The sequence below is a fragment of the Fukomys damarensis genome, unplaced genomic scaffold (assembly GCF_012274545.1).
Source record: "Fukomys damarensis isolate Sample0158 unplaced genomic scaffold, DMR_v1.0_HiC HiC_scaffold_26, whole genome shotgun sequence".
In the NCBI taxonomy this organism is placed as follows: Eukaryota; Metazoa; Chordata; class Mammalia; order Rodentia; family Bathyergidae; genus Fukomys; species Fukomys damarensis.
In genome coordinates this window covers 3,361,518-3,375,738 of record NW_022900938.1, presented here as the reverse complement: position 1 = coordinate 3,375,738, position 14,221 = coordinate 3,361,518, and the positions used below count along the sequence as shown (strand labels likewise).

The window sequence follows — 14,221 nt, the reverse complement described above, 5'->3', positions numbered from 1 at the left end:
TTTTTTTTTTTTTTTTTTTTTTGGTACCAGGGATCCATCTCAGGACTATCCGCTTGCAAGGCAGGCGGTGGCACCACTGAGCTAAATCCCCAGCCCTTTGTTTGGGTTTTTTCAGATTGGTCTAAGTATTTCAGGCTGGCCTCCTGGCTCTGCCTCTGGAAAGCTGACTACAGACATGCACCACCACAACCAGCTTAAAGCAACTGTTTTTTAACTCTCACTTTCCCCTTAGTGATCACTTTTCTCTACATATTTCCACAGCAAAATTCTTCAGAAGTCATGATGTATACAGTACTTGTCCCTTTGTCTCAGCTTCTATATACCCTTTAGCCCATTCTCACCAGGTGCTCACCCCAAGGCTCCAGCTGACTCCAGGAACCTCCAACAGTTAACCCTTACCCTGCCTGGCCTAGCAGCCGCATTGGGCAGAGCAGCTCCCTCCCTCCTAAGAAGCCTTGCTCTGCATTGCCTGGCAGCAGGTTCCTGCTCCTCCTCTGCCCTCGCTGGGAGCTCCTCTCCACCTCTGCTGCTGGGCTCTTCCCGTCCCCTCAGCTCCTATGGTGGAGAGGCCAGGCCACACCCTTGGTCTCCTCTTGCCACACTCACTGTTCATCCCCGTCAGCCTCGAGGCTGTGAGTCCACCCACACACCGCCCTCTTCTCCTGAACCTCAGCCTCCTGCTCTGAATACACAAAGCTGTACTAGGAAGGACTAACTGCACCTCAAGCTGAGCTGTTAAACTCTTGGCTCTCCCAGTCCTGCAGTCTCTCTCCCTTCACTTAATAGCAATTCAGGCTCTTTTGTTGTTCAGCCAAAAACTCTGGGGTCATCTGTCACTCTTTTCCTCTACTCTGATCTACCAGCAAATCTTGTTGCTTCATTCTTTAACATTTAACCAATCCGGCCATTTCACACAACCTCAGCTTCTACCAACTTGATTTACAGCACCACTGTTTCCCTCCGAATTACCTCCTAGCTGTTCTCTCTTTTTGCAATACTGTTAAGAGTGTGCCACTCCTCTATGCTAAAGCCTCTAGGGTGTTCTGTATCACTCCAAGTAACAGGCACAAGTCCTTACAATTGCTTTTATGTTTCTACAATCTGCCCCTCTCCCCTCCAGTGTCTACCAACTCTTACCACCCACTCCAGTGAGTCTAGCCTTGTGTGCTTGTCCATATATCGGTTTCCTACGTGCAGGCTTCTTCTTAGATTTAAATGGTCCACTCCTTACGCCCTTGGTGTGTATTAAATCATCCACTCCTCCAAAGGGGTCTTACCCAGGTGTCCTCATTTATAACTGTGCTCCTCTGTCTTTGACTACTATATTTCCCTTTGCTGCCTTGTTTTTCCTCAGTGGTATTTTAACGATATGAGGTTATATGAATTTTTGTTATTTACTATGCTTATTATCTACAAACCAAGTTCTACAAGGCCTGGATTTCAGGTCACTCACTGGTATACTAAAGTAGACTCATGTAATAGACAAGGTCTCCAGGAATGTCCTCCCTCTCCCCACACCAGGGGATTCAGCTGTCCTGTCTCTAACACCTGCCGTACTTACTTATTGGAAGAATCTTGCTTTCTAAAAACTCAGTTTAAAAAACGTTTACTAGTTTTAATACACAGTCATTAGAAAACATAAAAAAAAGGGAAGAGAAAAAACTACCTGCTATATAACATTAAAGATTTATTGTGAATGACACTTATGGAAAATAAATCTCACCATGTGATCACATCTTATTTATCTTATCCAATAAATATCTTTTCAATTATCTGAAAGATCCTGTTTAATATGGCTAGTTTCCTCCTGTAACACTTGCAATTACTCAGGCTGAGGGAGTTTTCTTCCAGCACTACTTGGCTCCGTTGGTTTTTATTGTGTTAAATCATGAATGAATCTGAAAACAGTCAGGTGGTTTTCCATATCTATGGAGATGATACACTGATGAATGATACTGATTTGACATTTTAATACCGAATACCATGTTAGTTGTAGTGTTCTGCAAATCCAAATAAGGTTAAGTTGGTTAATAATGTCCAAATCTTCTACGTCTTATGGACCTCCTACCTGCTCAAGTCTCTAACTGCAGAATTACCCATTTCCTTCAGTTCTGTTAGTTTTTGCTTTATGCACTTGGAAGTTCTAATTAGATGCACACTTGGGATTGTTTGGTTTTGTTTTTGTTTTTAGGAAATATCCCTCTTTATTCCTGATAATATATTTTGCCCTGAGATCTCTTTAATTAACATTAATTTAGCCATACCAGTTTTTTTATGATCTGTTTTGGCTTTTTTTCCTATTCGTTACTTTTCAAACCATCAGGATGTACACATTTAAAGTGGCCTTTCTAGACCCTAGAAGACAATTTTAGCATACAGTTGAGTATGTAATGCTTTTTATAACCAGTCCAACAAAATTTGCTCTTTAGCTGGGATGTAAGTAATGTCACTATTTTATATGTTTAACTCAAGCATTTTTCCATTTGTTTTCTGTTTGTTCCACCTTCTGTTTGATCTTTCCTCTCTTTGGATTGTGTGTGTTTAAAAATTGTAGTAAGAACACTTAATATGAAATCTACTGTCCTAACAAACTACTGTTTCACAGAAACCTGCAGAACTTGTATCTTACACAACTGAAACTTTATAATCACAAATGTGCTACTCTTTTCCCCTATGCCAGGCCCTAGCAAACATCTATGCCCTTGTTTCTGTAGGTGTACTCTGAATGACTCAGCTAAGTGGAGTAATTAATGCAGCCTTTCTCCAAACTAGCGTATTTCACTTAGCAGAATGTCCCCGAGACTCAGCCATGTTGTAGGATTCCTTCTTTTTGAAGGCTGGGTAACATTCCATGAATTCTCTTATCACATTTTCTCTGTCCAGTCATCCATCAGGGGACATTTATGGTGCTGTACATTTTGGTTGCTGTAAATGGTGCTATAATAACTGTTCAATGTAATGTGTATTATGCACACCGAAAAATTATTCTTTCCCCTTGTACAGTGGGCCTGAGTTATGAACTTGATCAGTTCCCGAGGGCTAGTTTTAACTCAAGTTGTAAGTCAGTACAGCTGAGATCTGGACGTTCACCTGGATACACGCTATAGAAAACAAGAGGTGGATGACTCCTCCATTAACCTAATTAACTCAAGTTGTTCGTATGTCAGGCAATCATAACTTGAGGGTCCACTGTAGTTAAAAAATATTCTAGAAGTAACACTTTGAGATTTTGAATATCCCATTTCTCCTCAAACTTCCACCCCCTAATCTTAGCACTCATTGGTGGATCTTGTCTATAGCAGTTACTGTGCTGTCCTCCTAAGTTTCTATTTCGTCTTTCCTTCTTCTGGTGACATAACTACAAGCTGTGTCACTGATATCTATGGTGGCTTTACCTTTCCGTCATTTCTGAGGAAAATTTTGTTAGTTTTGAATTTTAAGTTGAAAACACCCCCTACCCACACATGCACGCAGCCCTTCACCAAGACCTGGAAGAGGTTATTCTGTCGTTTTTGGCCTTCTTTATATCTGATGAGAAATCAGTGGTTTCTATTCCTTTTCCCTGTAAGTTATCGATTTTTTCTCTACTGCTTTTAATATTTTCTCTTTACTTTAGGTTTCAGTAACTTCACTGTGGTATCCCAAGGTCTGATTTTCTTGTGTTTGTAATGGATGGCATTCAGTGAGACTTCCTGGATCGGTGGGTTGCCAATCCAGGAGCCGTTAGTTCTATGAATATTTTTCCTCCCCTATTTCTCTCTCCTCTTCCTCAGGTGTTTGAATTATTTATGTGTTAGATTGTTTAATACTGTCTCACAGGTTCCTGAGTCTGTCCTGTATCATCTGTGCTTCAGTTTAGTTAGCATTTATTGTTGTGGGTAAAAATCCAGTCATCTTTTCTTCAGTAATGTTCAATCTCATTTACATCTACCTAGGGCACTTTTCATTTTTGATATGCACTGTTTCCATCCTCTTTGCTTGTAGTTTCCATGTCTCTATTGAGATTCCCCATCTACCCCCTTGTTATGTGCATATTCTTTTTTGTTTTTTGTTTGTTTGTTTGTTTGCTTTTTGAGACAGGGTCTCACTATGTAGTTCAGATTGCTCTGGAACTCACTGTGTAGCCCAGGCTGGTCTTGAACTCATAGCGATCCTCCTGCCTCAGCCTCCCAAGTGCTGGGATTACAGGCATACACCACTGCGCCTGGCCTTAACTGGTATTTTTGAGTCATATGTTCAAGCACTATTAAGGTGGATACTAGAGTAGCTATTACTAGGGTAGCCCTATTCTACATTGTGTCATTTATGGTGTCTCAACTGTGTTCTGGTAGGCCCTTTCTCTTCAATTAGAATGCTTGTAGCTCTGAAATGTCAATTTGGCTTACAATTCCCCAGTAGCTGTCTTCTCCTGGTCTTGCACAGTGGCATGCCAAGGGTGGAAATGGTCCACTTCATTAAATAGTTTTGCTTTATCCTCAGTGTTGTTTGGAATTGCCAGCATAGAATGATTCTGATACTGGTCTTTTAAATTATTTAAAAGGGGCTGGGGATTTAGCTCAGTGGTTAGGTGGCCTGCCTTGCAAGCGCAAGGACCCGAGTTCAATCCCCGGTACCAGATAAATAAATTAAAAAAAAATAAACAAACAAACAAATAAATAATTTAAAAGATACACATTTCTTCTTCCCTCCTGCCTCCCTCCCTTCTTTTCTTTTAAGAAAGATCCGCTATGTAGCTCAGGCTGACCTTGAACTCACAATCCCCGTCCCAGCCTCTTGAGTACTGGGATTAGAGCCGTGTATCACCGTGCTCAAGTGCTTCATTTCTTCTTCTATCCTGCCCCATGCAGCCACCTCAGCAGTCCCAAATCCCAATTCTCTGCCTTCTTCAGCTCAGTGATGTCAATGTACTCTGCCTGATTGCCACCTAGTTACCCCCAGCCTGGAAAATGCTTCCAGGCAGACAGCCAGGACAATTGTGAAGCTCACTGCTTTCAGGGATGACAGTCCTCTGCTACATGTTGCCTGACACCTGGGAACAAGCACTTCTTGTTCACTGCTTCCCTATGTGGCAGTCTACTCTAGTGCCAGTACTGCAGCATGAATGGCTAGAGGCAGGCATCTTTACCGAGGGTTTTAGGAAATGTATCACACTTTATGTATAAAGTTAAAAATTTTTTTTCCCTGAATCTGTAAGAATGGTTTCTTATAAAAACAATTTAATTTTGAAAACTCCATGGAGGTCAAGACAATAGACTTTAAAGAAGCCAAACTGTGCCCCCTTTGTTCTTCTTTTCATATTAACAAATGCATTATTTAAAATGTAGTGAGTTTCTTAATAAAAACATGCTCCTAGGTTGTGCCATGTTGACCTCTTACATTGTAAAGTTTGAGAATGGCCTTGATGCACTCGTGCACAAACTTGGTCTGCTTTTGAAGGCTTCCGCCGTACAGCGCCACCAGCTCTTCATTGAAGTTCACACTGAAGAAGTCAAAGTGGTACTTGAAGTCAATGTCTTCTGCTTTCCTGAGGGCAATGGAGCCAACAGAACGAACTACAGGGCAAGAAGTGCACAGCAGACAAAATATTCTGAGGCTGCATCCACTCTTGCTTCAAAAACTCTTAAAAAAATAAACTTCATCATGAAAATAAACTTATCTGAGGACAACATTCATTGATAGTACCAATTTAGAAGAACACACTAACCTAGTGGCTATGTGTCTTAAACATACTTAAATGTGCCCTAAACTTATTAAATAAGTAAATAAAAAGTGAACAGGCCACTCATTCTCTACTTACTCACTGAGGATTTTAAGAAGATTCCCACAGGAAATGTCTGCTCACACTTTGTTTCGAGAGATTACATAATTTCTTACTCAAAGCATTCCAAGTTTCCCATCTCACTTAGATAGAAACTCAGTCTTTCCCCAAGATGATGTGAGAGCCCACGGCTGCTTTCATCTTCTCCTCTCACTGTTTCCTAGACACAGTGGCCCTGCAGGCATGAAGCACACTCCTGCCTCAGGGCCTCCCTGCAAACAGTGGGATGTAATTGCTTGCTGCATTTAAGCGCCTGCTCAAATTCTAATGGTGGTCTGCCTCTCCTGACCACCTCATCTACACTAGGCATCTCCTCACCTTGTTTATCCTCTAACTTTTCTTCTAGCTGTAACGTTACTGACATGTTTGTCGGGTGGCCATCTTCCCAATAAGAGTAACGCTCGATGAGAAAGGGACTTTATGTGTCTCAGGCTGTGCTGAATCCCTGGTACAGTGCAGGTCCCTATAGCACGCATGCCCCAGTAGGCACACAGTGTGCTCTCGGTTGATGCATGAGACAAGTCGTCCCAGCATGGCCAATATTCAGGTTTAACTGCAGTTTGGCACTTTGTGATGAGTAAGAGGGTTTTGGGTTGCAGCTTGGGCACTACATCTCTGAAAGGTTCGCCATCACTGTCCTAGTTCCTACAGTACTACCTGGATCAAGACAGGTAACCATAAACATCTGCTAGGGGGGTAAACACATCAGCAATTATAGTACATGCTGGGACAGTTCTAGTCTCTTAACATAACAATTCTAGTCATTTAGTGACCAAGAAAACAAATTTTAGTTGAAAGTAAAATTACTTGCAGTCACATACTTTGCTGTTATGCCAAAAACTATTGCTGTTCTTCGCTAAGCCAACAATGAATTTGGAATCTGTGCATACAACTTTCCTACCTTCATAGTTCTGTGGTCCCTCTGTACCTCTAGATCTACTTAAAAAGCTCCAAAAGTCTTTTCTTTCCTTTCTTGTTCAGCATATATAAGCCTCTACTTTATCTCCAATCAACATTCCAGGTTCCATTCTCTGCACACTCCATTCTAGCAAATCTCTTTCTTCTGTTGATTCCCAAATACCTATATAATCTATTTATCCTGCCCCATTCCATCTTTCCCTTTTTCTCCTTCCCACTCTGCAGCTTGTCTTTTCCTTGTACTTCTCAAATGTACTTTCTCGCAGGGAAAGTGTCATGTATCTCAGTCTTCAGTAAGCCTGACACAGTCTTGTATTTAACGTAAGAGTAGGTATTTCATGCACTTCATTTGCTTCACCAAGCATGCACAGGATTTGACTTCCTTAACTGAATTTCAGAGCTTTCAAATTTACTCCCAGTACCTACCTTGCTTGTAACTCCCAGCATTACCAGGAAGAAAGAGAACTGGAATTCCTGTCAATAGGAGAATTTTGTGTTCTTCAGCATAGGATCCTTCTCCATAAAGATATAACTCATATGCTGGGTAGCGTTTTGCCAATTTCTTTGGCAGTTCTATTTTCTATAGCAAAAATAAAGTAAGGTTCACTTTCATCAGTTTTAATAATACAATTCAGCCACAGTGCAATACAAAAATGTTGCTAATGATAAAACCACTTAATGAACAGTTTATTCATATAGAGAATTATTCTTGAACTATGCAAATTTTCAACCAGGCAGTCTGCAGGAAAGCATAAAATAGGATTACCTAAAATTCTAAGAAACAAAAATTAGTCAAACTAGTCCCTGACCGTGGCAGAAAAGCACTGGTTATATGTCAGCAAAACACATGTGAAAATAATTAGAAATACACTTACATTGGAATCAGTATCAATTATACTTAAACATGAGAAAAGTTTTTCATTTGCAAATCAATTATCTTTTGCCATTTTAGGGTGTTTTCCAATATCTCTCCTTTTATTCAGACCCAATTATATATTCCAGCTGGTACATCTTTAAAGGAAAGCGTTTGTTTGACAATGCAGCCTTCTGACCTCTCGACTTAATATGCTTTGATTTAAATGTGCTAAATGAATTCATCTGGCCTTCAGAACTATGCCTTGATGAAGACATGTATACTCTTCCCACTGTGAATGTTCCAATGCACTGCATATTTCAATTCTTATGGACCAGGCACCTGGCTTGTAGCAATCCTTAAACTACTCTGCAGTTCCTGTTATTGTACCTTTACAAAAAGAGCCAGTTAGTCACATAAATGTTTCCCATATAATATAAATTAGGTCTTAATGTCATCTCCAAAGGGTAGAAATTTATAAGAAGGGGTAAAGTAAGAACTCTTTCAGTTCATTTTTTAAAAAAAGATAGAAACAACTGAAAATAAAACAATTACACTGGACAACAGAATTAAGTAAATATCAACAGATTAACGATCTAGTTTATGCAGTATGTGCTTGATTAAAAAAATCCCTGGCCCTTGATGAAAAATTTTAACTATTAGATCTTTTTAAAAATTGTAAATGTTTTTTTTTTTATTTTTTTTTCTCACTGAGTTTATTGGTACATTTTAGGTATACAGTATAGTTATATTCATCATTGGGATCTTGTACTGTTACATGACAGGTCTTGGTTCTCATTTTTTCCCCTTACACCTCCCCTCCCATCACCCCCTCCTCTCCTCCCCATTTACAAATACATTATTTCCATTTTTTTCATCTTCTCATATTTTTTTTCTTTTCCCTTATTACCTTTCCCCTACCCTTCCCACTTCCCCTACACCTATAGCCCTTTTCTTCCTATTTCACATTGTCAGTTATAAATGTTGTTAATGACTACTGAAAAACCTCATTGTTCAGAAAAGCAATTATGATCACCCATGTACATTACTGAATATTCCCCTAAGGAAGCCACCACAAACCATCTGTGCCAATGATACCATGGCCACATCTACGGAGACAGTATGGACTGCTGAGGACTGGTATTTCAGTCACAGCATAGGGCCTCATGTGGTCCTGGACAGTTCATAATGAAGCCCCACAAGACTGTAAACATTTAATATTATTGTATTATTTTTAGAGGTATTTATCTTGACTTCAGTGGTGCAGTGCTCACGCATGGATGGTGCAAGGGACAACAGAATGCTGTGTAGAAAAGGGCACAATGCTAACTGTGGCTCCAGCACCTGCCACAGTCCAGTGGAACAGAAACCCATCTATCAGATACAACAGGTACTTGTGTGACTTGGCTGGTAAAACATGGCAACTACCAAAAATAGTGTTTCAACCTCCCCATGCACATGTTGGTACAACTGCAACTCCATCTTTAGCCGACATAAATACCCTCCCTGTGAAGTTTCAAATGCATTGTAGAGAGTTGCCATCAGCTATTCAAGAAAAATTTGATCACATCTCTTTACTAGATTTCTATAAGACCAGTCTTCCCAGAGGAAAATATCCCTTGCCACACACAATCACCCTTACTTACATCATCACTGTTTGACAGTGTTTGTTTGTTTGTTTTTGTTTTTTGGTACTGGGGATCAAACTCCGGCCCTTGCACATGGCGGAGCCACTGAGCCAAATCCCCAGCTAGAGTGTACATTTGTGAATATATTTTCAGGAACGAAGCATGGAGAGTAAAATCTGACCAAAAATTTCTGATAAGCACCTTGTGAACTAAGAACTCTAAGCATTTTCATCAAACCAGATACTTTCACAAAAACAAGGTCAAACACCACATTCATCAGCTTCCCTACCTTGGGACACAATACCCGACACCCACAACTTAAAAGAAGAGTTTAACCCAGCTCATGTTTTAAGGGATTCATTCAGCGAACGGGTGGCTGGCTCTCGGGCAGAAACATCAAGGTGGAAGGACACGGTAGAGCAAAGCTGCTTCACTTATGGTAGCTGGGAAGCAGAGCAGAACAGTGCCAGGGAGGACAGGGCCAGGGACCACAGACAGACCCCAAAGTCACATCTCCATGAACCCCCCGACACACCCAGAAGAGTGTTCCACCAACCCCACCCGCACCCTGCCTCGGATCCCAAAGCTGATCAAGTTGATGCTCCACCCTAACCACCGCAAACATCCCGCAAATTTCATGATTCTGTTGCTCTCTCATTTTTAAATGTTACAATAAAAATACAGAAATAAAGTGAAGTTTTGCAGTTTATATATGTTAACTATAATGTATTTGTTATGGCTTCAGCTTAAAACGTCTGGTCTCATGGATCCAGAGTGGAGCTTCTGGATGGTGATGGGATCGTGGGATCATTAGACTCTCAGAGGACTCGTCCAATTAGGACTTCCCAGGTGGTGTGCCGGTGGTTGCTGAGGACATGACCTTCAGGGTGTACACATGTCCCCAGCTCCTCCTTTCCTCTGTTTTCAGGTTGCCATGGTTGAGCAGGACTCTACAGTAGGGGAACTCCAACATAAACTGGCTATCTTACATAGGTTATTTAGAGAGCAAGCCCTCACCCAAAATGACTTTAAGCTCAATTACCTTTACACCTAAGTACTATTTCTATGACCTTGTTCCTGCTGTCCTTTTCTGACTCATCTCTAGCCCTTTCAAAAGACAGAAAAAATCTAGAAATTCCCAGGAGCTAAAAAAAATGATTTTAAACACTAAAATTTTTATACCTTTAAAAAAATGGTGACAGTTTATTTGAAAAAATAAAAGTGAAGAGTGAGGGAGAAATTGGCTCTGCACAGTTAAACTTGGGCTGAGTAAAAGAGGAAAGAGCTGCTGGGAGCTCTTCGTTGTAGATCACCATGGCCAGGCCTGACTCACCTCCTCCTGAGGAGGACTCTCTTCCTTCCCACCCACTGGGCAGAGAAACATCAAGCACTGTCTCCTAATCAGGCATCCCCTTTTGGTTTCCTTACCTACATTATAAATAGAGAATGCAAGCCAAGCCTTTTCTCCCATCAGGAGTTTCCACTTGGCTTCAGCTATGTAAACTATACTGACCTCTTTGTCTTCTCTGTCTTATTCTTTAAATTTCCTAATCTCTCACCATCATTTCTCACTCGTGAACTCTTCAGTAAGCTTGGGCTGAGGAAAAGAGGAAAAAGCAAGATAAAAGTACATCCCAGAGGATGCAGGGCAGACTTCTGTGGGGAAAGCCACAACAGCAAGCTCTATGTGACATGTGTTTCCTTCTGATACAGGGAACAGATGGAACTCCCAACATACTAGATGTCAGATACGCCAAGTTCATGCTCCCCGAAGTCAAAGAATGAATTCTAAGGAACAACAGAGGTTACAAGTAGGAAAATTTATTGGGGAATAGGAATGGGGAAGAAGAACAGCTCCTGAGAGATAGGAGGGGTCCCGAATGGGTTGCCTTACAACTTTTAACTGTGAATTCAAACTGCGAAAAGTTCAATTTCCACAATTAACAAAAAAAGGAAAAAAATTTTTGACCTACACAAATGCAGTTTCACACATTTCCCCTAAAACAGTCCTAGGTACTCCAGTCTCCCCTAAACATAATCTCGCTACAATCCAAAGTCCAGCTTCTCTCAAGAGAAACCTTAATGAAACACACTCCTGTGTTTTCTTGCTGTATGTGTACATATTAAAGGCTTGAGAGAGATACTTTAAAATCTATTTTTATCTTTCTAATAACTTACACATGCTGTTTTAAAATTTATTCTTATATATTTTAAAATTCAAGATTCAAAAGAAAGGATCTTTCCTACTCCTGGTCTTTTAGCCACTTACTTCCCCTGCCTGAGAAGGCAGCCATGACCAGATTGAGTGCTTCCAGAAATATTTTACATTCATACAAGCAAGTATGTTTATAGCGCTTGTCTCTCTTTTTACATTAATGATACGCTTGTCTCTCTTTTTACATTAATGATAATATATTATAAATTCTATTCACCCACAATGTGTCCTGGTGCCTTTTTACCTTTCTGTATGCTATGTATGGCTGCAGTTTTGTTTCTACACTTTATGAACTATGTATACATTTTGCATAGCCAAGTTCACTATCTCTTCTGCATAGCCTCTGAATATATGAGACAAACTTGGATATTATCTCCTCTGTAAAGAGCCTCACACACTTGCTCATAGTAAAATCATAATATGTACCACAACATACTGTGACTATATACAACATTCCTGTCTCCCTGGTTGTATTACAAATTTGAGGCACATCAGAGTTTGAACCCTGGTACCAAAAAAAATAAATAAATAAAAGACCTCTGTCTTTGGTCTCTCTAGAGGGAGACTGGAGACTCCGGAGAGCACAACTTCGAGGCACAAAGACTAATTTAACACTAATTCTCTCTCATACTAAATATCAAGTAAATATGGCACAGAGCAGTCATTCAATAAATGACTTGCTAAATAAACATCACCCTTACCAATAAAACATGGTTCCTATTCTCAATACCAACATTTTCTTTCCAAGAGCATTACTCATTCACTCATATGAAGAGAGCCAAATTAATGAGAGAAAACAGCTCAGGTGTTTCTTCTCAAACTTGACAATTTTCCTGAAACAGAGTGCTACCAAGTAAATATTCTGCCTTGTGCTGTAACAAGACAGGAAGCTTCAAAGGGTAATGTGTCTCTTGCCAGGCAGACTTAACATACATTCATGAAATGTTCACTTAACTCCGGACAGGTCAGTCAAGGAAAGTCACAGGTAGCGGAGAATGAATTTCAAATTCAAAACTTCTTTTTTTTTTTGCATAGAGTTTCAAATTCCCATGTAAACTTTAAAAAATGGGGACTAAACTACAGTGTGTTTGAACTACTTTTCCATTTCTTGGCCCGGCTAGCTAAGTGATGCAAATAAAGCGGCACAGAGAGGAAAGCACCAAGAGAGAAAGAAGACCGCCCAATGACCAAGGCTGCATAGCAACCTGAGAATTCCGGGGAAGCTGGGTGAAATGTCATTACATTAAAGAAGCAATGTACATAACATCTTTAGAACATCTTTATTCATATAAAAATGAACTCATTTATCTAAAATTCTCGGCAGCTATTCAAAATGACCCACTTCTACAAGCAGGTTTTCACTGTATTTGCAAAAATGACACAACCTGTTGTGCAAAAGGTCTCAGAGTCGAATACGAACACTACAGTGAACACATCATTTTACATCATAAAAATAAAATCTGCTCAAAATGTGTATCAGAAACTTCTGCCACAGTAATTATTACTGTACTAACAAATTTAACAGAAATATAAAACCCCGAGAAAGCAATCTGAACCAAAATAACTAATACACATTACTCAACAACAAACAAGCCAAATAGCTCTTTTGAATTAGCTACATTACTTTTGTCTTTCTAGTCGTTTTATGAGGCAGGAAATTCATCTGTGAGGCCCATATGTTTTGTGGCCAACACTGAGAAAAACAATTTCTACAACTGCAAATATTATAACAGCCTCAGTAATTGCGTGTAGTCTAAAAATAAACGGGAATTAGCACTGCATTGTTTCAAAATGCTGTTAACCCAAGTCTTCACTGCAGTACCAAACGAGTGACCCTACTGCAATCTACTGGGAGTTTCCTAATTATTAAAACCATAGGCACTGAAGGAGGATTATAAGCTTTATTTCCAGTTTACAAAACTCTAAAAGCCCATGTATTTAAGCATTAGACTCTGATAAGCATAAACCAGCACATTCCATTTCATTTGCTGAGAAATGAACACAGCAGTAACATGCTAAAACAAATGTTCTCTTCAATGGCATCCGAAGTGCAACGTTCCCACTCCCTCATAATCACTGGTACAAAACCAAGGCCAGAATCTTTCAAAACGAATGAAACCTAAATTTACCACAGTTTTGCTCATGGGGAAAAGATGCTTTTCAGCAACTGAAATCTTAGGTAGCTTTAAGATCTACTTAATAGCGGTATAATTAAATAATATGCTCCCTTCCTAAAGACAGATACACGGAAGTATTCTGAAGTGGATCCTTCATTTAAAAAAATCTGCCGTGGTTTTAAAAGTACTGTACTCTAAAAACGCACTTTATCACTGTGCACTGTGGCACATACGCGTTTTACACGAGTTATTGTGCTAGGTGTTCCGTCGATAAGAGATGCACTTAGAAATAAAAGCATAGCTCCGAAGCGATTTCTTCGGACAGTGTTGCCATTTGTCACTCTTTTCACAGCAGGTCACGAATGGAAATTGTAGATTCTACTACGTCGTGGAACTAACAAGCCGCGGACTGAAAGCACTCAGAGCCCAGCCGCAGAGGAGGGACGGGGAGGAGGCGGCCAGCTCACTCTGGACTTGCAAACACGGTGGGGAAGGGAGCACTAGGTCAGGTTTTGTGTGCAATCGGTAAGAGGCCTGGCCGGAGGGAAGCAGCGCGCACACAGAGGTGTGCAACACACAAGTGTGCCACAGCGTGCGGCTGGGGTCCAGCGCCAAGATGGATGGACCACGTCCGGACAGCGCGAGCCGCGCGGATCCCGGGTCGGCACCGGC

At 40.5% G+C, this 14,221-nt stretch overlaps 1 protein-coding gene across 1 annotated transcript in view; it reads right to left on the bottom strand.

The window, feature by feature from the left end:
- Pgap1 (post-GPI attachment to proteins inositol deacylase 1) overlaps positions 1-14,221 on the bottom strand; it is a 58,797-nt gene that overhangs the window by 44,095 nt on the left and 481 nt on the right. Inside the window, exons 2-3 of the mRNA XM_033756281.1 lie at positions 7,163-7,316; positions 5,377-5,552 (exon numbers count right to left, since the gene is read on the bottom strand). Coding sequence (XP_033612172.1) covers positions 5,377-5,552; positions 7,163-7,316 — 330 coding nt within the window. The remainder of the gene's footprint in view (positions 1-5,376; positions 5,553-7,162; positions 7,317-14,221) is intronic.